General features: G+C 42.8%; 1 protein-coding gene and 1 pseudogene across 2 annotated transcripts; one reads left to right on the forward strand and one right to left on the reverse strand.

The window, feature by feature from the left end:
- Window positions 1–17,336, forward strand: part of LOC147980618 (microtubule-associated protein RP/EB family member 1B-like) — a 57,945-nt pseudogene extending 40,609 nt beyond the window's left edge.
- Window positions 17,337–17,457: 121 nt separating this feature from the next.
- Window positions 17,458–22,105, reverse strand: LOC125545195 (HIT-type Zinc finger family protein). 2 transcript variants are annotated; one of them, XM_048709075.2, is made up of 8 exons: window positions 21,680–22,099; window positions 20,531–20,562; window positions 20,047–20,112; window positions 19,386–19,490; window positions 18,996–19,106; window positions 18,420–18,508; window positions 17,897–17,947; window positions 17,458–17,781 (listed from the first exon to the last, which is right to left on the reverse strand). In XM_048709075.2, the coding sequence occupies exons 1-8, from the start codon at window positions 21,751–21,753 to the stop codon at window positions 17,752–17,754; spliced, it is 558 nt and encodes a 185-aa protein (XP_048565032.1). In that variant the 5' UTR covers window positions 21,754–22,099; the 3' UTR covers window positions 17,458–17,751. The 2 variants fall into 2 exon arrangements, with proteins under 2 accessions (XP_048565032.1, XP_048565033.1); XM_048709076.2 differs by having other exon boundaries at window positions 17,526–17,781; window positions 18,996–19,103; window positions 21,680–22,105.
- Between the last annotated feature and the right edge of the window lie 3,354 nt (window positions 22,106–25,459).

Consider the following 25,459-nt stretch of genomic DNA (forward strand, 5'->3'; position numbering starts at 1 on the left):
CTTAGGTCATCCACTTGAGGGAAATTTGCTACTGTCCTACAAACCTCTGCACTTGGAGGCCCAACAACGTCTACAAGAAGAAGGTTGTGTAGTAGATATCAAGCTCTTTTCTGGCGCCGTTGCCAGGGAGGTTAGCGCTTGAAGGTATATCTTTAGATCTTGCAATCGAGTCTTTTAGTTTCTTGTTTTATCACTAGTTTAGTTTATAAAAGAAAACTATAAAAAAATGGAATTGAGTTTGTCTCATACGCTTCACCTTTTTAATATCTTTCATGAGTATGATGGAAAGGATAATTGTGCTCAAGTGATAGAAGAAGAAATATATAAAATGTTTGGCACTAAATCTTCGAACGATGAGCATGATTGCAATGTTGTTAGTACGAATTATTTGAATATCCATGATACTAATGATGATTGCACTAGTTATGATGTCTCCTATAAACATGTCAATTTTTGTGGAGTACATTGGGTTTGTAAGTACACACCAAATAGGGAAGATAGATATTGCAAGAGGCATAAGTACTTAGAAACTGAATTGTTGCAAGAAAGTCTTGATGATTGTGCTGAAAAATTCAATATTTTTCGCGCCCCTTGTGAACTCTGCAATTAACATGGTCATTTAAATCTCCCATGCAAATTGTTTCATGACCGAATCGTATCCAAAAATTGTGATAATTTGATTACCCTTGAGCATCATAAAGAGCTTAGTCTTCTTTTGGGGTATGTGGAAATGAAACGTATAACTGAGGGTATTCCAAATTTTAATCTTGATAGATTTCTTGATTTTGATCTAGAGAAAATTTATATGTATTGTGCGGTGAATTGTATTGAAAATCCTTATATTGCCAACTACATAAAGAAAAGAAAACAAATAGAAGATGAAGAGAATACCAATGAAAGGGAAGAGGCTTCCCAATACCCTCCTATTATTTCTTATGATGAATCAGGTAACGAGGAGGAGCCTCCTATTAAACCAATCTCATTAATAAGGAGCTCCAAAAATAGGATTGAACCCACACATGATGTGGTGAAGAAGAAGAAAAGAAAAAGGAAGAGAGATAAAAAGATATATCCCCCAAATAATGCTGCTCCTATTACTATTGTGCCTCATGAAAATATAATTGTGGAAGAAATACTTCTTATGATCTTGAAAATCTTTTTGGCACTTGCTTGGAAAAATATGATAATTGCTATACTATTGGTGCTATCCATACTATTAACGATGAGAGTGATTATGCTTATGATATGAAAAGGCCCAAGCTTGAGGATGCCATGTTTGATGAATATGATGTTTTTGAGAATATATTTGCTGCAATTAATGTTTGTCCCAAGCTTGGGGATGCTACGTTTAATGAAGATGATATTTTTAGTCTCCCAAGTTTTGATATGCAAATTTATAATGATGATAGCATGCCTCCTACCTATGATGATTGTTGTGATGATAATTATGCTATAAAAAGTAGTGATTATATTTATAAAACTTGTCATGATTATGGTTACCCATTTTCTGAACATTACTCTTTAATGTGGAAACAATTTATAGTATTCGAGTCTCTTATGATACTCCCACTATTCCGAATGAGAAGAATTTTGCTTGTGTGGAGAGTAGTAAAATTTCTATGCTTGTAGATCATGACAAGAATGCTTTAGGTGATGGTTATATTGTTGAATTAATTCATGATGCTACTGAAAATTATTATGAGGGAGGAATATATGCTTGTAGGAATTGCAATAATATCAAGTTTCCTCTCCATGTGCTTAAAGTTTTGAAGTTATGCTTGTTTTACCTTCCTATGCAAGTTGATTCTTGTTCCCATAAGTTGTTTGCTCAAAAAATCCCTATGCATAGGAAGTGGGTTAGACTTAAATTTGCTAGTCATATTCTTCATGATGCTCTCTTTATGTTTCAATTCTTATCTTATATGTGAGCATCATTGAAATCATCATGCCTAGCTAGGGGCGTTAAACGATAGCACTTGTTGGGAGGCAACCCAATTTTAGTTTTATTCCTTGCTTTTTGCTCCTGTTTAGTAATAAATAATTCATCTAGCCTCTGTTATGATTGAGTTTTTATGTTCTAATTAGTGTTTGTACCAAGTAGAACCTTTGGGAAGACTTGGGGAAAGTCTTGTTGATCATGTTGTAAAAAACAGAAACTTTAGCGCTCACGAGAATTGCTGCCATTTTTATTTGGAGAGTGCTATTTAGTTAATTATTTCTTCAGATGATTAATAGATAAATTCCTCAGGTCCAGCAATTTATTTTAGAATTTTTGGGGTTCCAGAAGTTTGCGTTAGTTACAGATTACTACAGACTGTTCTGTTTTTGACAGATTCTGTTTTTCGCGTGTTGTTTGCTTATTTTGATGAATCTATGGCTAGTAAAAGAGTTTATAAACCATAGTGAAGTTGGAATACAGTAGGTTTAACACCAATATAAATAAAGAATGAGTTCATTACAGTACCTTGAAGTGGTGTTTTGTTTTCTTTCACTAACGGAGCTCACGAGTTTTCTACTTTAAGTTTTGTGTTGTGAAGTTTTCAAGTTTTGGGTAAAGATTCGATGGACTATGGAATAAGGAGTGGCAAGAGCCTAATCTTGGGGATGCACAAGGCACCCCATGGTAATATTCAAGGACAACAAAAAGCCTAAGCTTGGGGATGCCCCGGAAGGCATCCCCTCTTTCGTCTTCGTTCATCAGTAACTTTACTTGAAGCTATATTTTTATTCGCCACATGATATGTGTTTTGCTTGGAGCGTCAATTTATTTTGTTAGAATTTGATTTATGTTATTTAGAACAATGTTTTTCATCTTTTATTTCAATAAAAGTGGCATTGATAGCCTTTACTATGCCTATTTTAGAAGTCCACATGTTGCTGTTTGAAAACAGAAAGTTTACCGCTGTTGCAATAATTCCCTAGAAAATTCAGAATGTGATAAAATGTTTAAACATTTTGCATATTAAGCTATAATAAATTTACTACAGTGTGAATTTTCTTTCATAATTTTTGTAGTTAGGTAAGTATTGATCTAGCTGCATTCTTTACAGACTGTCCTGTTTAGGCAGATTGCTGTTATGCTTGCATTGTTTGCATATGTTTGCTTCTTTAATAATTCTATTTGAGGATAGGACTATTAAATATGCAGAGTCATTTAGTATGCAATGTTGAATAATAATTTTTGTGATTTTCTACAGTATAGGATGATAAGGTTTTTCAGTTGATTTATACTAACTTATCTCACGAGTCCTTGTTGAGTTTTGTGTGGATGAAGCTTTTGAGATTTAGGGAGACCGTGATATGAGAGGAATTAAGGAGACACAAAAGCTCAAGCTTGGGTATGCCCAAGGCACCCCAAGATAATATTTCAAGAAGTCTCAAGCGTCTAAGCTTGGGGATGCCCGGTTGGCATCCCACCTTTCTTCTTCAACAACTATCGGTTATTATCAGTTGATCCTAAGTTTTTGCTTCTTCACATGATGTTTGCTATTCTTAGATGTTATTTCATTTAGTTTTTCCTGCTGTTTGAATAAAATACCAAGATCTGAAATTATTAAATGTTAGAGATTCTTCACATAGTTGCATAATTATTCGACTACTCATTGATCTTCACTTATATCTTTCGGAGTAGTTTGTTGTTTGCTCTAGTGCTTCATTTATATCTTTTTAGAGCACGGTGGTGGTATTATAGAAATAGATGAACTCTCATGCTTCACTTAGATTATTTTGAGAGTCTTAAATAGCATGGTAATTTGCTTAAATAATCTTAATATGCTAGGCATCCAAGAATAGTAAAAACTTTCATATAGAGTATTGAATACTAAGAGAAGTTTGATGCTTGATGATTGTTTTGAGATATGGAGGTAATAATATCAAAGTCGTGCTAGTTGAGTAGTTGTGAATTTGAGAAATGCTTGTGTTGAAGTTTGCAAGTCTCGTAGCATGCACGTATGGTAAACGTTGTGTAACAAATTTGAAACATGAGGTGTTATTTGATTGTCCTCCTTATGAGTGGCGGTCGGGGACGAGCGGTGGTCTTTTCCTACCAATCTATCCCCCTAGGAGCATGCACGTAGTGCTGAGGTTTTGGATGACTTGTAGATTTTTGCAATAAGTATGTGAGTTCTTTATGACTAATGTTGAGTCCATGGATTATACGCACTCTCACCCTTCCATCATTGCTAGCCTCTTCGGTACTGTGCATTGCCCTTTCTCACATTGAGAGTTGGTGCAAACTTCGCCGGTGCATCCAAACCCCGTGATATGATACACTCTTTCACACATAAACCTCCTTATATCTTCCTCAAAACAGCCACCATACCTACCTATTATGGCATTTCCATAGCCATTCCGAGATATATTGCCATGCAACTTTCCACCGTTCCGTTTATTATGACACACATCATCATTGTCATATTGCTTTGCATGATCATGTAGTTGACATTGTATTTGTGGCAAAGCCACCATTCATAATTTTTCATACATGTCACTCTTGATTCATCGCAATCCCGGTACACCGCCGGAGGCATTCATATAGAGTCATCTTCTATTCTAGCATTGAGTCGTAAATAAATAGAAGTGTGATGATCATCATTTTCTAGAGCATTGTCCCAAGTGAGGAATAAAAAAAGAAAAAAAAAGATAAAGGCCATAAAAAAGAGAAGGCCCAAAAAAGAGAAAGGCCATAAAAAATAAAAGGCCCAAATAAAAAAAGAAAAAAAAAGAAAAAAATGAGAGAAAAAGAGAGAAGGGGCAATGCTACTATCCTTTTACCACACTTGTGCTTCAAAGTAGCACCATGATCTTCATGATAGAGAGTCTCCTATGTTGTCACTTTCATATACTAGTGGGAATCTTTCATTATAGAACTTGGCTTGTATATTCCAATGATGGGCTTCCTCAAATTGCCCTAGGTCTTCGTGAGCAAGCGAGTTGGATGCACACCCACTTAGTTTCTTTTTGAGCTTTCATATACTTATAGCTCTAGTGCATCCGTTGCATGGAATCCCTACTCACTCACATTGATATCTATTGATGGGCATCTCCATAGCCCGTTGATACGCCTAGTTGATGTGAGACTATCTTCTCCTTTTTGTCTTATCCACAACCACCATTCTATTCCACCTATAGTGCTATGTCCATGGCTCACGCTCATGTATTGCGTGAAGATTGAAAAAGTTTTGAGAATGTCAAAAGTATGAAACAATTGCTTGGCTTGTCATCGGGGTTGTGCATGATTTAAATATTTTGTGTGGTGAAGATGGAGCATAGCCAGACTATATGATTTTGTAGGGATAACTTTCTTTAGCCATGTTATTTTGAGAAGACATAATTGCTTTGTTAGTATGCTTGAAGTATTATTATTTTCTATGTCAATATGAACTTTTGTCTTGAATCTTTCGGATCTGAATATTCATGCCACAATTAAGAAGAATTACATTGAAATTATGCCAAGTAGCACTTGGCATCAAAAATTCTGTTTTTATCATTTACCTACTCGAGGACGAGCAGGAATTAAGCTTGGGGATGCTGATACATCTCCAACGTATCTATAATTTTTGATTGCTCCATGCTATATTATCTACTGTTTTGGATGTTTATGGGCTTTATTATACACTTTTATATCATTTTTGGGACTAACCTATTAACCCAGAGCCGAGTGCCAGTTTCTGTTTTTACCTTGTTTTAGGGTTTCGAAGAAAAGGAAAATCAAACGGAGTCCAATTGACCTGAAACTTCACGGAACTCATTTTTGGAAGGAAAGAAGCCCAGAAGACTTGAAGTGCATGTAAGGGAAGCTTCGAGGAGGCCACGAGGTAGGGGGGCGCGTCCTCCACCCTCGTGGGCCCCTCGTGCCCCCCCTGACGTACTTCTTCCACCTATATATCTCCATATACCCTAAAACTTGCAGGGAGCACAATAGATCGGGAGTTCCGTCGCCAGAAGCCTCCGTAGCCACCGAAAACCAATCTAGACCCGTTCTAGCACCCTGCCGGAGGGGGAATCCCTCTCCGATGGCCATCTCCATCATCCCAGTGCTCTCCATGACGAGGAGGGAGTAGTTCTCCCTCGGGGCTGAGGGTATGTACCAGTAGCTATGTGTTTGATCTCTCTCTCTCTCTCTCTCTCTCTCGTGTTCTTGATTTGGCACGATCTTGATGTATAGCGAGCTTTGCTATTATAGTTGGATCTTATGTTTCTCCTCCCCCTCTACTCTCTTGTAATGAATTGAGTTTCCCCTTTGAAGTAATCTTATCGGATTGAGTCTTTAAAGATTTGAGAACACTTGATGTATGTCTTGCCGTGCGTATCTGTGGTGACAATGGGATATCACGTGATTCACTTGATGTATGTTTTGGTGATCAACTTGCAGGTTCCACCCATGAACCTATGCATAGGGGTTCGCACACGTTTTCGTCGTGATTCTCCGGTAGAAACTTTGGGGCACTCTTTGAGGTCCTTTGTGTTGGTTTGAATAGATGAATCTGAGATTGTGTGACGCATACCGTATAATCATACCCACGGATACTTGAGGTGACATTGGAGTATCTAGGTGACATTAGGGTTTTGGTTGATTTGTGTCTTAAGGTGTTATTCTAGTACGAACTCTAGGGCTGTTTGTGACACTTATAGGAATAGCCCAACGGATTTATTGGAAAGAATAACTTTGAGGTGGTTTCGTACCCTACCATAATCTCTTCGTTCGTTCTCCGCTATTAGTGACTTTGGAGTGACTCTTTGTTGCATGTTGAGGGATAGTTATATGATCCAATTATGTTATTATTGTTGAGAGAACTTGCACTAGTGAAAGTATGAACCCTAGGCCTTGTTTCAACGCATTGCAATACCGTTTACGCTCACTTTTATCATTTGTTACTTTGCTGTTTTTATATTTTTCAGATTACAAAAACTATTATCTACCATCCATATACCACTTGTATCATCATCTCTTCACCGAACTAGTGCACCTATACAATTTACCATTGTATTGGGTGTGTTGGGGACACAAGAGACTCTTTGTTATTTGGTTGCAGGGTTGCTTGAGAGAGACCATCTTCATCCTACGCCTCCTACGGATTGATAAACCTTAGGTCATCCACTTGAGGGAAATTTGCTACTATCCTACAAACCTCTGCACTTGGATCCCCAACAACGTCTACAAGAAGAAGGTTGTGTAGTAGACATCAGGCCCCTCCTGGGAGGATCATACCTGGTAGCTATATTCCCAACATTAGGCCCCAGGTTGACTTGAACTTTGTTCTTTGTCAAACTTCAATACTTAGACGAAATCCATCTTCTTTTCTCTGCAAAAATTCTATAACCCGCCATGACGTCATCTTCTGAAAACATGAAAACCCGCTATGACGTCATCTTCAATGGATCTTTATCTTTTAATATCTTTCGAGAATCGAGGCGTCTGTTTAGCTGGATAATCATTGTTTTGGTCTTCCTCAATTTTCGCGCCTGCCTGTTCACCTATCCCCTTATAAATAGGCTTGGCCGGTCTTTCCCTTTTCTTCTTCTTCCTCATTCTCGCTACCTCTCTGCCTCTCGAGCTCCGCCGTCCCCGCAGTGCCCGCCGTCGCCTCTCAACGTCAGCCGCTGCATCACCCTGTGCTCATCCCGAGAACCGCGGCGACCCTTCGCAGAAGCTCTGCATTTGTAAGTTCCTTACCTTTCCGCGCCCTTAGATCTGTTTAGGGTTATGAGTTCATCGACGTTCCTCGCCGTTCATCACAGACCTCCTTGTAGTTTCTTCTCCGTACCCTCTCTTGATCCAGAAGGAAAGTAGAACTTGTGCGGTAGTGGTTTTACACCCATTTTAGATGTTAGTAGATCCTTTTCCTTTGCACAGATACCTTCTTAGAGCTGATGAACTTCTCTACGCTCATTCTTTAGGTCTAGATTTATTTTTTCTTTTCTGACCCATTTTGATCCAGAATACTAGTGATAGCTTTGGGAAATCTGTTTGTCTCAACACTTAGCCAATTCTATTTCTGGTTTCCTTCAAATGTCTTTAGTCATGGCGGCTTATTACGCCGGCTCACTTTTCCCTTATATGACATTAGCCCTTATTTAAGCCGCCATTATTCATTTGCACCATCATCATTTAACTTCACCACTAAATTGAACCGGCACATTACTTTATTTTCAGTTTGTCCTTTGATCATCATGCCGTCAAAAGCACCGACTGTCTACAACTGGGTCCCTTTCACAGTCACTGAAGATACCTTGAAGGAATTCTTCACCATAGGATTTTTGCCAGGGAAAAATGTTATGTCTTATCATGCACCTGACCCGGACGAGGAACGGCCTAATCCCAAAGACGGTGAAGTTATTGTCTTCTCTGACCACATGAATCGGGGTTTTTCACCACCCAGCTCAAAGTTCTTCAGAGACGTTCTTCATTTTTTCAAACTCCACCCTCAAGATCTTGGACCCAATTCCATATCCAAATCTGCAATTTCCAAGTTCTCTGTGAGGTGTATCTTCAGGAAGAGCCGACTGTGGAACTCTTCAGAGAGTACTTTTATCTGAACCGCCAGAATGAGTGTACCAATGTCCCTAGCTTGGAACTTGGTGGAATCTCAATTCAGCGCCGACAGGGCACCGTCTTTCCCTTAATAGTCTTACCGAGTCATCCCAAAGATTGGAATCAGACCTGGTTATATTACCAAGATACGTCTCCAGCCAATGAAAAACCACTGCCGGGTTATCACGTGGAGCGTCTGGATTCCAAGTTTGTGCTCCCTGATAAGTTTACTGCTGTTGAACGCAAGAAGCTTATTCCATCTATTAAAAGGATCAATGCCTTACTGGGGAATGGCTTAACCAGAGTTGATTTGATCCGTTGCTGGATCTCGTTGCGGGTCATTCCTCTAAGCTGCCAATCCAAATTGATGTATGAATATGGCGGAGGCCCAGATGATTCTCTATGTTACAACTCTGTACAACTAACTGAAGAAGACATTGTTTCAATGTCAACCATCCTTGTGAACGGCAAGTATGAGGATTGCAGTAAGGTTGGGTTAGACCCCTTCTGTAAACTTAACCCGGCACCAGAGGTGAGAAACCCCTGACCTCTTTCTCTTTTTGTGTTTTCCTCTGTAGTTTTAAATACTTGCATGACCTTTTATCCTATTTATTTATTTACAGGCCAAATCCGACTTCTGGAAAGCCAAGTATCATCATGAAGCTGCCAAGAAGGCTAGAGCCGCCGCCATAGCCGCCAGGAAGATGACCCGGAGGTCCAAGAAGAAAAGGAGCACTGCTTCGGACCTGTTAAAGCTTGACGATGATACTGAGTCAGAGGTAGCCGTTGACTCCCTTGGCCAGTTTTTTAATAACCTTATTGACACTGACTATTGCCAAGACGACACGGGGGCCAGTCAGGCCGTAGAAGAAGAGGTAACTATTTCCTATGACTCAACCCATTTGCCAAGGCAGAAACTTCGACTGGTAACCCAGAAAGTAAGGTTTTCGCACCCTTTGGCTTATTTGGACCCTCATTTTCTTTTGAAAAAGCAGCAACATGAGAGCCGCCGTCAGGCCCAGAATAATGACGACGATGAACCGCCTTCTGTTTTACAACAAACTCCTCGAAAACACCAGAATTAGGTTTCTTTCATCTTCATCTGTTGCTTTCATTAATGAATCTATTCCCTTGCCTCACTGACTTTATTTTACCTTTTACAGGAGGTTTCTCGCTCTTTTGGCGACTCATCTCAGACTCAGTTTCCGGCTTTCAAAACTTCTCCTGGTTAAGGAACAATCAGCTTTCCTCTGTATCTTTAAAAACAGCATTCTTATACTAACTATCTCATAAAACTTTTCTTAGCAGCCAAGCCAAATCCAAGAAGGCCAAGGTGATTAAGCCGTCAGAAGACCCGAAGGTTCCTGCACCTGAGCCGGCCATGCCAACTCCTCCCTTTGAAACCGAAGCACCTGAAGACCCGGCTATTCATACTCAATTAGCTCATCCTGGGTTGTCAGCCGATGAGATCACCCTTAATCCGGCTATCACTGAACCATCTAGTTCAGCTAACCCGCCAACAACTTCTGATACTGACGTGTTGATTATTGGTAGCCGATTTGTTGAACCGGGGACCCCCACTGTGTTAGCTCGGCACACTGCTAAACAAGAAGCCTTGGAGAAGCAGAAAGTGTGTTTTGATATCTCTCACTACACTCATCTGAATTCTAGTGACATACTGTCCGGCTATCTCAGTCATGTTCATTCCATCCGTGAGTCAGAAATTGAGATGGTCAAGCAATTGCAGCTAAAATATGAGGTATGTTCTCCGGTTCACTTATACTCCGCCAGCCCCCAAGTCTTTAGATGATGAACCTAAATGATCTGTAGACTTTATGATATAGGTTGATACTTTCTCTCTAAGTTTTTCAAAAGTCCAACAAAGTAGTGTAAACTTCACCTGTAGTCCCCAAGGGCCGGCTCAATTTATCATAAATGAACCGGTACTTAACTTTATAACTGTCTTTTACTAGTCCCAATAAGTATTGCAATCCGGCTTAATCTTGAGAAACTTTCTAAATATCATGCATTAGCCCCCAAGTGCCAAATGTTGTTACTTTGTAAAGCACTTGGGACTTAAAACATATAAGAGTCATAAAAAGCTTTGGTAGACATTAGCCCCCAAGTGTCAAGTGGTATTGCGGTGCATAGTACTTGAGACTTGAACCCTTATATCTTTTAGTTTAAGCCTTGACACACCTGTGTATGTTTTGTAGAACGCCCTATCTGAATTGAGCTCCCAATTAACTGATGCAAAGACCCGGCTGACGGATCAAGAGGCAGAAATCAAGACTGCTGACTCTAAACTCCAATTGAGTCTTTCCAAGACAGAAAAATTGAAGACCAGCTTGACTGCAAAGAAGAAATCCTGGGCCGAAGAAAAGACGCTGCTAATACAACGTGCTGAAAACAGCTGAAGCGGCCCTTGAGGAGGTTACCACGGAGCTCACCAACTTAAAAAACCAGGTATCTCAAATGGTTTCCGCCATCTTTGGTAAGTCATCTATATTAATTACATATACTTTCTTTTGACTCGGAATATAAGCCGCCTGCTAAGCCTTTGTTTAAAAAACACTCGCAGGTCCATGAAGCAAAAATCTGAGCCAAGATAGTGTGACCAAATTGAAAGCGATTTATACCTTGGTGGAGCAATTGTATACTGGCACTCAACGAGCACTTGCCACCATCTCCCCTGCCAACCAAGGACCCAATCGGTTGAGCGATGTCTTGAAGAAGTAGTCAATCTTACCCGCCAGGTTTCAAGAGGTCAAACGATCATGTGCCAGAGCCGGAGCCCTGACTGCCCTGAGCCGCTCCAAAGCCTGGGTGCCAGATCTAGACCCGGTGGATGTATCTAAGGGGTACCCTACCGTGAAGGAAGACGGGACTCTATTTGAGCAAGATGACTTCATTGCCTGCGTGAGGGGGGTTCGACCTCAAGCTACCATTCTTGGAGATGAGACCAACATTGATAAATATTAGCCAGGTTTTGATATGGAGAATAAGAAGATGGCGACTCCCTCTTATAAGGTGAAAGATCTTATCCCGCCGGTTCGTCAACATACTTTTGCTCCGAAAGATGATCCGGCCGACCTGATTGATGATGAAGCAGAGTTCATTGCCCTGAACGGCTTTTACTAGTCCAATCCTAGCTTCCAATCAGTAGAAGGAGGTGAACCGGCGAGGGAAGAGTCATAACCATCTTATGGGCTCTTAAAGCCTTGTAATAGATTTAGCTTGAAACTGTATGTGTTGCTTAAGCCATCACACACAAAATGTTGCATACTACTCTTTGCCAGCACATCTTTGATTACATCTGCAATGTTTTAATTTTGCTCCTGCAAAAAGTGAAAGAACTGGCCTGGCGGTTTAACACCGGACGGGTCAAAAAACACCCGGTATATGTCTTTATGAATTCTCATATTGGAAAAGATGAACAAGGCTGAAAAAACCTGTTCGTGAACAACACTGACATACCTGTGTTTCTGGACTGCCAGTTTTCATGATCCAATCTTTTTGAGAAGTCAATGCTTCCATACACCTGATAACTATCATGCCTTGGCGGCTTATTGTCAAGCCGGCTTAAATAAAAACCATACTGATAGTTTAGATTTGAGATAATGAAAACCAGGAAGACAAAATAGCAGATTTCAAACAACATAAATTTGGGGGTTTCTGATTCAAATACGATCAGTAAACCGGACCAAAGGGGTTAAGCTAAGATTCGAATACGATCATATAGCCCCCAGTGGCTTTGGCGTTGCACCGATCAAGAGGGTACCGACAGCTATGTTCTCTTTGGTTCGAATATGACCTATGTTTGAACAGGAAGCCCCCAAATGACCTTGAGAGGTTTTTAATGACCCTGATTCGAATACGGTCTAAGTCGGACCCAAAAAGGGGTTAAGCTATGATTCGGATACGATCAAGAAGCCCCCTAGTGAGTTTGGCTTTGAGCCGATCAAGAGGGTTATGACAGCTATGTTCTCTTTGGTTCGAATACGACCTATGTTTGAACAGGAAGCCCCCAAGTGATCATGAGGTTTACAGCTAGATTCGAATACGATCATAAGCCGGACCAAAAAGGTTAAACTAGATTCAGATATGATCAGCTCCTTAATAGTCATTTAAATAATGAAAACAGTAAAGATATATGACCTTTGAAGAGAAAACAGACAGAGGTCATGCTTTATTACTTATCATAATATATACAACGTCAAAGTATGTACATGACTAGAGCCGGTAGCTCAGGTGTAGTATGGCCGAAGCTAAGCAATGTTCCACGGCCGGTGGGTCTCCTCCTCCGACTTATGTGAGTCTTTGTGCTCTCGAACGTCAATGAGGTAATATGACCTGTTGTTTAAATTCTTGCTGACCACAAAAGGTCCTTCCCAAGGCGGGGATAGTTTGTGTGCATCCGACAGATCCTGAATGAGCCGGAGCACCATGTCACCTTCTTGAAAGGTCCTGGACTTAACCCGGCGGCTGTGATAACGGCGCAGGTCCTATTGATAAATTGTTGATCGAGCCGCCGCCAAGTCTCTCTCCTCATGACCTCGTTTGACACGTTCAGATCTACCGAGAGCCGAAAAGTCTCCGCTTGAAGCTGCTGAGCACGAGCCGCCCGCTCCGCGGCCATCCTGACCTCTTCTGCTGCTAAATTTTCCTTGGCCTGTGCCATCTCTTTGCGTAGCTGTGCCACCTCCGCGTCATGCTGAACCTTATCTGCTAGCTCCACTACAACAGTCAACAGAGCCGTCAACTTATCCATGAGGTCCATTAGCATCAGAGCCGGGGGGCGCGCGGGGTCTCCTGACCCGGCTGCTGCTGACCCGGTGGTTATTGCTGCCGCAGCCGTAGAGTTCTGCTCGGGTTGAGTGCCAGCCATGAAAACTCCGGCTCAATTCGGCGGCTCAGAGAGGTCCGGAATATTGTTGCCATCGGAACAGCCCCCAAGCACGCCATCTTGTAGTTGATACAAAGAATCTGTCTCGCCTGAGGACGACTCATCGTCGGAACAGATGGTCGTCTCACCGCCATCCACTGATCCTTCAGAGAACTCACCTCCATGGATGCAACCCACAAAGGCATGCTTTACGGCAGGTTGGGCCCGGGCGGATCTCGCGCGCTGAGCCGTCTCGATGAGGTTGGTGCAGACGTCCGGCTCAGGGCCTGACTCGCCGATCCGGCCAATGAAGACATGGATTCCTCCAAAGGGGACCCGGTACCCGTACTCAATTGAGCCGGCCTCGGGGCCCCGGCCTTCGTCATCGATGTAGAGCTTGCCGCGACGACTCTTGGTCATCCGGCCCACAACGTATCCCTTGAGCCCTTCGAAGTTGCCCTTCAAGAACTCAAATCCACCGTGCGCTGGCCCCATGGTGGGCGCCAACTGTCGTGGAGTTGTCACGACAGATGTCCTAGCGAAAGGACTTAGTCATAGGGCCATCGCAACTAGGAAGCTTAAAGGGGTTAATCGGGACAAAGGACACGAGAGGTTTATACTAGTTTGGCCCCTTTCGGTGAAGGTAAGGCCTAGTCCAGTTGATGTTGTATTACCAGATTTCGATGACCAAGGAGCGAATCCGCTAGCTTGGCCATCGATCTCTTGTTTCTTGTCCTAAGCCGCTGCCGGGTCGTCCCCTTATATACATGGGTTGCCGCCTGGCATCCTACAGAGTCCCGGCCGGCTCATAAAACGTGTCCGGCTTGGTGACTTCTTTTATATGCCTTTCTTTACAAGTCTTTCTTTACATACGGCGGTTTACAATATTGGGCCTTAAGCCGCCTCTAGGCTTAGGCCTTCTACAAGTCTTAATAAACTATCACCTTGAATATTACTGGGCTTCTTTTGTAACCCGCCATTGGGGTTGACCCGGCCCCTCCTGGGCGGATCATACCTGGTAGCTAAATTCCCAACCGTATTGGATACCGACGATCGAATCTCGGGCAAGTAACATACCGATGACAAAGAGAACAACGTATAGTGTTGTGCGGTTGACTGATAAAAATCTTCGTAGAATATGTAGGAACCAATATGAGCATCCAGGTTCCGCTATTGGTTATTGACCGGAGACGTGTCTCGGTCATGTCTACATAGTTCTCGAACCCGTAGGGTCCGCATGCTTAAAGTTCTGTGACGATCGGTTTTATGAGTTTATATGTTTTGATGTACCGAAGGTAGTTCAGAGTCCCGGATGTGATCACGGACATGACGAGGAGTCTCAAAATGGTCGAGACATAAATATTGATATATTTGGAAGCCTACATTTGGACATAGGAATAGTTCCGGGTGAAATCGGGATTTTTACCGGAGCACCGGAGGGGTTACCGGAACCCCCGGGGGACTAATGGGTCTTGTTGGGCCATAAGGGAAAGAGAGAGGGGCCGTCCTAGGGAAGGCAGCGCGCCCCCTTCCCCCTGTCCGAATTGGACTAGGAGAAGGGGGGCGGCGCCCCCCTTTCCTTCTCTTTCTCTCCCTGCCTTTCCCCCTCCTAGTAGGAGTAGGAAAGGGAGGAATCCTACTCCTACAGTCCTACTAGGAGGAGGATTCCTCCTCCTAGGCACGCCAACAAGGGCCGGTCGGCCTCCCCCTTGCTCCTTTATATACAGGGGCAGGGGGGCACCTCTAGACACACAAGTTGATCACAAAGATTTTTCCCAGCCGTGTGCGGTGCCCCCCTCCACCATAATCCACCTCGGTCATACTGTAGCGGTGTTTAGGCGAAGCCCTGCTGCGGTAGCTTCATCAACATCGTCACCACGCCGTCGTGCCGACGAAACTCTTTCCCGAGCTCTACTGGATCGTGAGTTCGCGGGACGTCACCGAGCTGAACGTGTGCTGAACACGGAGGTGCCGTACGCTCGGTACTAAGGATCGGTCGACCGTGAAGACGTACGACTACATCAACCGCGTTGTCATAATGCTTCTGCTTAACGGTCTACGAAGGTACGTGGATGACACTCTCCCTTCTCGTTGCTATGCATCACCATGATCCTGCGTGTGCGTAGGATTTTTTTTGAAATTACTATGTTCCCCAACAGCAGCTGCACCAGTGGTTGCAGCTCTTGGCGGCGACGCTCGTAGCTTCGGTGGCGACGGCCGTAGCTCGCCGGCGTGCTTGCCGATGCTCATGCCCGTCCAGTCGCAGCTCGTCGGTCACATACCTCGCGGTTGCAACCTCTTGCTCACCCCCGTTCCAGCAAAAAATCCAGCTTCGCTTCCGGCAAAAAAAATGCATCGTTGTTCGATGCAGCAAACCATGACTACAGATGTAGCTTGATCGTAGCAAAAACCAGGACCGCTTGTAGCATGTAGCATGAAACCCACGACTTCCATTCTCGCCGAATGTTGCTTGGACTACTCGTGGGTTGAAGCTTTTTTCAACTACAAATGAAGCTCCCTCCGTCCGGGTTTATTAGGCCTAAAGACAACTTCTCTTTGACCAAGACACATAGTAATTTACTCACATTAATTCCTCCATTTCACTCCCAATGCACTCTCACATGCATGCAACCAATGAAAAAACATGCATGAAGTGTATTAATTTTCCAGCCATGGCACCAACAACAATGACTTTCAATGCAACCAATGAAATTGTTGCATGCATGCACCTTTCCAAAGCGAGACCTTATAAAAAAGGACATGCTTGTGATGCCGAGAGGCCTAATAAACCCGGACGGAGGGAGTATCTGTGAACGTTTGCAACTTTTTCCGTGGAGCAATGCCCGATTGAAAACTTTGTACATATTTTGGTTGAAGCTTTTTTCATCTAAGGTTGAAGCTTTTTTGGTAACGGTTGCAGCTTTTTCAGTTTGAAAGTATTTGTACATTGAAAAAGCTTCATCCATGTTCTCGAAAAGCTGCAACCGGTGAACGTGGTGACCGCGCCGGTTGCAGCTGATTGTAGCAAAATGAGATGCTGATTGTAGCACAAAGGCAACGTGGTTGTAGCAAAAAAAAATGCCGGTGGTAGCCAAAAAAACATCTTCGTCGCTGTCCCAACCCAGTCGCATCTCTGGCATGAATGGATGTAACAAAATTTCTCGCCGGTCGTAGCAAAAACTGATGAAGATTGCAGCAAGAACTCGTCTCTGCCATCGCGGATTGTAGCTCCGCCATGAATGCATGTAGCAAAAAATGGTGATGGTTCCAGCATGCCGCGACGCTGGTTCCAGCATGCGGCCGTCATGGTCGTAGCTCGCCGGTGGTGATTCTCCCACAAATGCATCTTCGCTGGGCTCCGGTTGCAGCTCCTTTTCCCACCCCCCATGTCGGAGCTTTTCAACGAGCGGTTTGTGGAGAAGGAGCTTGAAGACGACCACGCGGGGAAGAAGATAACGAAGGGCAGAGTACGATGCACCAGATAGGATGAGAGAAAGAAAAACAGCTGTGGTGGGCTTAGGGCACATGGATGGGCCGAGGAAAGGAAAAACAAACAACGGAAAACGTGAATCGAGAGACATCCTAGCGCTAATCCCTTTGCGATCGAGCGGCGCGCGAGCGACCGGCCGAAACTATCGAGAGACATCCTAGCGCTAGATCCCTTCGCGATCGAGCGGCGCGCGAGTGACTGGCCGAAGCTTCGGCCGGTCCGCCGGTACGCAATGTTTCCCAAGTTTTTTTAGCAGATGACAAGCGGTTCGGAAGATACTTTATGCAGCCGATGCAACGGATTCACAACTACCAGAGGCTAATGAAATAATCACCAAGTCGCCACTCTTGTTCTCAGATGAAGCAAAGTGGGACGTGTGTCGCATGATTTTGTGGTATCATCATTATCAACTAGTCCTGAATCTGTAAATGATGAATAACATTTGATGTTAGCCGACATGGTGTGTCAAATACAGTTTCCCTGAACTTGCTACTTGCGAAATGTTAAGTACTCCCTCTGTAAAGAAATATAAGAGCGTTTAGATCACTATTTTAGTGTTTTATAAAAACTCTTATATCTTTGTGGAGGGAGTAGTTATTATGCATTCACACTCAACATTCTAAGATGTTTTTGCTTGACGAAATTCCTACTACATGTGTCAGATTTCAAGTTTTTTTCCAACCATATAATGCAGCAAAGAATATTTTACGAAACACACCCCAACACCGCTGTGAGAAATATCTTATAGGATGATTTAACTTCTACAAATAGCTGCTCTGGTCTCATTTTGCCCAGATGTCTCCATTCTCTCCGGTGGGAGAGCTTCAGCAGATGGATACTTGCTCATTGTTGTGCACTGATAATGTCAAGAATCTGCATGCAATAGAGGTGATAAAGCATATAAATGAGCAAGAACATCGATTTTTCTTTTTGGCTCTAAAAACGGACATAGAAGAGGAGGACCAAACTTAATGGGAGAAAGTGAAACCTTATTGGCGAACTGTTGAAAAGCTTGTCCTTCCATCAATTTCTCCAATTCCTACAGATGAATAAATTAATGGGCAGACACGAGGAAATAAATAAATGTGGCAAAAAAAAGGGGGTCAGATACTTTAAGTGAGCTAGCTGCATCCATGTGCACCAATGTCAATTCAAGTGGAGAGAATTCCTTAGTTGGCCCTTTCTTAAAATTTACCTCCCTATTTGGCCCAAAATAAATTTTCTCCCCTATTTGATACCTAAAGTAAATTTTGTTCCTTATATGACACTTCCATCCATCTTAGGCACTAACGGTGTTAAGTGTGAGGTGAAAATACCATTTTACCCATAGGGCCTACAATCTGATTGAAAATCAAAGTCATAATGGAGGATGAGAAATAGAGGTGCATACTATTCTCATGAGGAAATTTGGATTTCTCACTCACGCTCTCCTGATTTGTGGATGCTAAGTTGGATCAGATGCAATACAATAGTCATTGCATGAATGCACGTGCACTTAACAAGTAAATTACCTTTTCTGGTTCTGAAGAGCCATCAATTTGAAGTATCATTTTCTGCAGTTCAGAGTCCCTGAGAGCATCTCTGACTTCATTTAATTCAACTGGCAAGGATAAAAACAGAGTAAAAAACTAAAAATGCAACGAATATCTAACAGTTAGCTAGCTTGGAGTGATTCTGCTCAGCTGAAGTGCTTAGTATTATCATTCATATGATGTAGCATATGACAATATTTTCCATCAAGTTGGGTGTTATTCAGGACTGTATTACCATGCCATTTCAGATAGTCCTATACTTGAGTTCAAGGCCAATTCTAAAGTTCAGCTTCGTGTACTTGAGTAATAAGAATTGAAATGTTGGCACAACATTAACATACACGTTTCAAGCTACCCAAATGAGGAAGTGATCCAGTTAAAAGGCAAGCAAATTATTCAAAAAAGGATAAACCTCTAACAGGAGTTGAGGCAAATGTAAGAGAATTAGATATGCCATCGTAATATCCTTTCCCAACTAATCTACATGACGACAACAGCCTGGAGAGAGCAACAATATAAATAGGAAGTCAAATTTGGTAGTAAGGTACGCCATACCTAAGGACCTTAATCTATTCCGGTCAACAAGCCAGCTTGGATCCTCAACTTCAAGAGCTTTTGTAGGGCACACTGTGTTTGGAGATTGTGCAGGGCACGTTGTGTCCGCTGCTGCAGAGCAACAGTATAGCTTACAATCAAACAATTTATTGCCATGCATTCATAAATTTAAAATGAAGCTATATATTGCATCCATCGGCATATTTAGAGAGATTATCTTAAATTCTTTTGATAGCTACAACTGGAGGTAGTGGTGAAATGGTGACTTGAAGGAATATCCTTAAGTACACAACTATAATTTATTAGTCTGAGCTTAAGCAGTTTTCACTGCAAAAAATCAAATGGAAAAAATAGTGAAATTATAAAAGACATCAGGGTGTTGTATTTTACCTAAAGAGGGAAGCTGGTCCTCATCAGGGTTTTTACTTAAAGAGGGAAGCTGATCCTTGATATTAGAATAATCTGTTCCTTTTTCCAGCAACACAGAGCTCGTCGCTGAAAACAAAAGAGTGCTCATATATAAGTCCCTCCAAATTAAATTAGACTAATGTAGTAACTTAAGCAAAACGTCTTGCAACCTAATGCATGAACTGTGATTTATTACAACTGGTTAAGCCCTTTTATTGGGAGAGTAGATGATCTGGAATATTTTTGGGTACACAGCTAGTCAACTTCTTTTTATGGAACAGATTGCATACAATGGGAGACCAAACACAGTGGTTATCAATACAACATATATCTGAAAGTACAATTGCCGCTCCCCCAATTTTTGTGATGAACTAACAGAAGTTGGTATCCACCTTCAAGGGAAACTATTGAATTGTAATCAATAGGAACGACCACATTCAATGAAGTAGATATGAGTGCTCCTTTCTTGAATAGTATATATTATGTACTTGTATGTGGGACCTTCAATCACAACATCATGATTCACGTCATTTTCCTCATGTATGTGAGTTCTATAGCTGCTTGTAACAACTGTCTGAGTCCACAATATGTTACAAAAAGCAATCATGTCTTAAGAGTTCTCTTCGAAAGGTAGAGCACTTACTAACTTCCTCCTGCAGCGACGGCTTGTTAGTTTCTTCCTGGGGCACTATCTTTTGGCAGAATTCAACTGCACACAAAGCAATATTTACTATCAAATGCTGGCTAGCAAGAAAAGTAGCGATATGCAGCGATGGATGTTCATATAGATAGCTTGATATTATATAAATAGTAGTGACAACTTGCATGTTAGTGGTGCTATGGGGGTGGGGGAGGAGGGGGCTTCTAGTCGGTGGGCAAGGCAGGAGGGTGTCACCTAGTGACTACGCGGACTACATGCCTGCTTGCGACTCATGCACATTGTGTTGTTAAACCAAAAGAAACAATACTAGTTCGAAGTATATTTCAGTAAACACCAGAGTGCACTTATTACTGGCATCTATCAGTATTAAACTTTCATGAAGTGTGTCCTCTAAGGCTCTAACACCCTACTTCCTTCAAAAGTTTAAGATAATGAACAACGAAGACAGCACTGAAGTCTGAAGTACCTTTGTGTTTTTTAAAGCATATCACAGAGCAACTGCAAGGGAGAATGAGACAATATATTAGGTCCGTCCAACAACATTCAATATAGGAGATAAGGAGGCAAAAGAAGTTAATAGCTCATGCTTTAAAAAAATGACAGTGTGCATTCAGTAAATTCGACCTTGATGTATCACTAAACAGGAATCAAGGTGTGAAGCACTCCTGTGTATTTCTCTGCTATAGTTTGTAGGGTTTATCAAAATTTTAAAATCAGCTCAAAACGAGGGCAGGCTGGATGCTGAATTACTAATGAATGGCAGATTAAGTTGCCAGACAAAATTAGATAAGAAATTGAAGAAACCATAATAAAGCATGCATGGAGGCAGATTTATTATTGCAGACTGTGAATTTGGATAAAAGGTACATGGCATGCTTCACATCCTTAAGCTATGACCTCAACTGATCAAGCATTCTTAAGTGATGCTACTGGTAGGCATAAGGTACTACGGTAGTAGGATGTTCGGATATGAGATTCAGATCAGGTGATACCATAAAGAGTTATACGTCAGCAGACGAAAACCTGGTCATCTCTGTACTAAGTTATCTCTATTATGCTACGAGTGGTTTTGCCTCTGTGTGCTTTCACATTCATCTAAGGCTAAAGAAAATGAATACTTTGCGATATTTGAATTCGGAAATCACAAAGATTAGGCCATGAGTGAACAATCATATGAGAGAAGGTATGAACTATTATATAACTTTGGTGAGTAGTTGACATATGCCTCTGAAATATAATATAGCATTAGTTAACCTCTATGATATTAATAAATACACAAGGAGTTCCAACCATGCCTCAATGGGATAGTTTCCAAGTACCAACCATGCCTCGTGAATCTGTTCCATGAACCCTAGGTACTCAGTTCTTTTTTCCAAACAATAAGCTAATCCACTATTGTCAACGAGAAATTGCACTGAGAGCACATTCTGACATGCACACTGATGGTTATCAATTTCCCACTTAGCTCTTGCCTGGTGGTATGGCTAAACAGTGAATAGACCAAGAAATCCAATGAATACAGCAAAAGGAGTTCCTCATATACTGGTGTGCCACGCCCATCTTCAGCAAGAACTCGCATACGCAAAGCTGTAAAGAAGATGATGATTCAACTTACTAGGGCGTGCGGCAGGTGGGGCATTTGTACTTGGACGGCGCCTCCTTGCACACATCGCAGCTCCCACCACCCATTCGCAGGACCGGAAATTCGGTTCGGTTGTCTGTCGATGCCGAATTTGTTCAGGTAGCTGATGTCGGCGTCGGGAGACCAGGAAGCTGGAAGAAGAGGCTGGAGGCGTGGTGCCCTGGTGGGTCAGATACGGGCGGGTGGGCGGGGGACCTATGAGCGGAGAGCACGGCGGGCGGAGGACGGCGAGGCCGCTAGGTTGAGCGGCGGCAGGGGCGAGCTCGGGTAACGGGGCGCCGGCGAGGCAGGGGGGGGGGGGGGGGGGCAGCTCGGGTAGAGACGTCGGGCGAGCCGGCGAGGGTGCGAGGTTGAGTGGCGGCGGGGGAGCGTGCGCGACGGCGCGGGTAGAGGCGAACCGGCGAGGGTGAGTCGCGTCCAGAGGGCGTAAGCGCCTGCTGGGTGGGGTGGTGGTGGGGTGGGGTCAAACCTGGTCAACTGGGCCATGCCTGGCAGGCCGGCCCGTTAACAGGCATGCCCGGCTTGATGGGTCTGCCCGGTACGTGGCCTGTCTGTGGCCGTGCCTAGGCCGCGAGGCTGGACACACGTGCCGGCACGGCACGGCCTGTTTAGTGTTTTTTACAGCCCAATATGCTGAATATAGGCCCGAAAACAGCCCGATAGGCTAAATATAGGCATAAAAACAGCCAATAAGATGAACGATATGTTGGCCGACAAGCTAGACATGTCGGTGGATCGGACCATTTATTTATAGTGTCATGTCTGAGCCGGGAGGCTAGGCACACGGCTGCCACGGCACAGTCGTGCCAGACACATTTAGCCTTAGGTCATGTTGGCCCTGGCGGCCAAGTCTGGGTGGGATTGGTACTGGTAGGTCGTAGATTGGGTTGGGCCCAACTTCAATATGGAATCTTGAAGTGTGTAGTCCGGACGATCAGTCCTATTTGTTGCGTGAGTTGCTAGATAGCAAGTAAACACATGTAGGCCCAAAAACCCGGTACGGCCCGTTTAGTGTTTTCACGTCCCAATAGGTTGAATATAGGCCCAAAAACAGCCCAATAGGGTGGGATTGGCGCTAGTAGGTCGTAGATTGGGTTGGGGCCAACTTCAATGTGAAACCTCGAAGCAACATTAAATTTTCAGACTATGTAATCCGGATGGCCAGTCCTATTTATTGCATGAGTCGCTAGATAGCGAGTAAACACATATAGGCCCAAAAAACCCAGCACGGCCCATTTAGTGTTTTTCGCAGCCCAATGGGCTGAATTTAGGCCCAAAATAGCCTAATAGGCTAAATATAGGCATAAAAACATCCCAATAAGATGAATGATATGTGGGCCGACCCGTTTATGTATAGTGGCGTGCCTGAGCCGGGAGGCTAGGCACGCGGGCTGCCACGACACAACCATGCAAGGCACATTTATTCTTAGGTCGTGTCGGCCCTGGCGGCAAGTCTAGGTGGGATTGGCGCTAGTAGGTCATAGATTGGGTTGGGCCCAACTTCAATGTGAAACCTCAAAACGATACTAAATTTTCAGACCATGTAGTCAGGACGGCCAGTCCTATTTATTGTGTGAGTCACTACATAGTGAGTAAACACATACCTTGTGATTCACTATGCACACATATTGGGTTGGCTCGTGTAGACATTTTTAGAGACTCCCTATTTCGGTTTTGGGAAGCTTCTAGACCCTTTCTAGATCGATTATTTTTTCTAAGTTTTTTGGGTTTTCGGGGTTTTTAAAAATGCTTTTGAACAATTTTGAAATCGTTAACATGTTTTAAGTTCTCAAACATTTTTCTGTATTCATGAATATTTTTTCAAATGTCGAACATTTTTGGAATCTATGAACTTTTTTAGAAATCATGAACCTTTTCAAAATCGCAAATATTTTTGAAACCACAAACATTTTTCAATTCATGCATTTTTTGGATTCTCGATCATTTTTTGAAGCCACATAAATTTTTTGAACTTGTGAATTTGTTTCAAAATCACGAGCAATTTTTGGATTCATGAACAAATTTTGAATTGGTGACCATGTTCCAAATTTGCAGCAATTTTTTAATGCGGGAATAATTTTTGGAATGACGAACATTTTTTTGTTTATGAATATTTGAACATTTTGAACATAAGTATTTTAATAGGAAACCGACCGAATAAAAAACTGAGAAAAATCGATAAAGAAAGCAGAGAATAGATATGTGTAAGTGCATCTAGTGCCACCCCTAGTTGGTTTTGGAGTATTGACGACAAACCTAGTTGAGGGACTAATGTGTTTGTGATAATTGCAGGATAACACAGGTAGAAGTCCCTCATTGATTCGGTTTTCCTACCAGAGATGACCCCTAAAAATGTATGAAGACATTGAAGTCAAAGGTGGTATGTGAAGACATTCACATTGAAGACTATGACAAGAGAAGACATCGCGTGAAGACTATGGAGCGCGAAGACCTAGCAATTTTGTTGTTCTGTGTTTTTCTTTGTTGAGTCATAGGAACCACCGTACTGTTAAGTGGGGTCCAAAAGAACCAGTCGGAATGACTGGAGTGATGCTTAACCAAAAATCCTATGTCTTCGAGTGAAGACTATGAGAGCAAATCTTGTCCAGAATTGGATAAGTCAGCTTTGCTTGTAGCCCAAGTAAAGTTGCCGTGTGTGTTTGAAATCTGACCGTTGGAACACTTGTCAGTTCCTTAGTGACCTAGGGTCATTTCGGACAAATCAGGTCGGGTTGCCTAGTGGCTATAAATAGCCCACCCCCTACAACCATACACGGTTGGTTGCTCAGAGTTAGAGTACGGCTTTTGTCGTTTGAGAGCAACCCACCTCGAAGCCTTTGAGAGAGAATTCCTTGCGAGGATAAAGCCCTAACCACCCAGAGCCAAAGAGTGTTAGGCATCACTTAAGTCTTCCTGTCTGTGTGATCTGAAGACTTATTACACTTGAGGACTGTGAATCCTCCAGCCGGTTAGGCGTCGCGTTCTGAGCATCCAAGAGTCATTGTGGATTGCCGGTGAATGAAGTCTGTGAAGGTTTGGAAGTTTACCTTGAAGACTTACCAGAGTGATTGGGCGAGGTCTGTGTGACCTTAGCTCAAGGGGAATACGGTGAGGACTGGGTGTCCTGAGCTGCGTGTTCAGGACTGGGTGTCCGGGACTGTGTGTCCTCAGGTTTAAATACCTAGCCGCCCTAACCAGACATACAACTTTCACAGCAGTTGGAACTGGTCTACCAAATCATTGTCTTCAACGAGTCACTGGTTTCATCCTTCCCTTCCCTTTACTTACTGTTGGTCCTTGTGAAGTCATTGTATGATTGCATTATCTTTTGTCTTCATTGAGTGACTGTTTGTTCTGATTGGCTTCAAAATATCTTCCTACCTGATCCTTACTGCCTAGCTGTTATTAGTCACTGTGCTTTCACTTCATTGAATACTTGACTATGGTTTGCCTAGTGTAGTCCACCTTCCGCTGCATGGTAATAGATTTGTTTCTATCGTTTGTCTTCGAAACTTCCATGTTTTGAAGACTTTTATAAAAATCGCCTATTCCCCCCCCCCCCCTCTAGTCGATCACTAGCACTTTCAATTGGTATCAGAGCAAGGTACTTCCTTGTTCTGTGTGATTCGGTTTAACCACTTGGAGTTTTAGCTATGTCGACTGCAGGGATAATTAAAGTCTCGGCTGCATGCCCCGTCTTCGATGGAACTGAATATCCCTACTGGAAGAATAAGATGCGCATGCATCTTGAAG

This window comes from Triticum urartu, chromosome 3A (assembly GCF_056163025.1).
Source record: "Triticum urartu cultivar PI428250 chromosome 3A, HENAU_Tu73, whole genome shotgun sequence".
Taxonomy (NCBI): Eukaryota; Viridiplantae; Streptophyta; class Magnoliopsida; order Poales; family Poaceae; genus Triticum; species Triticum urartu.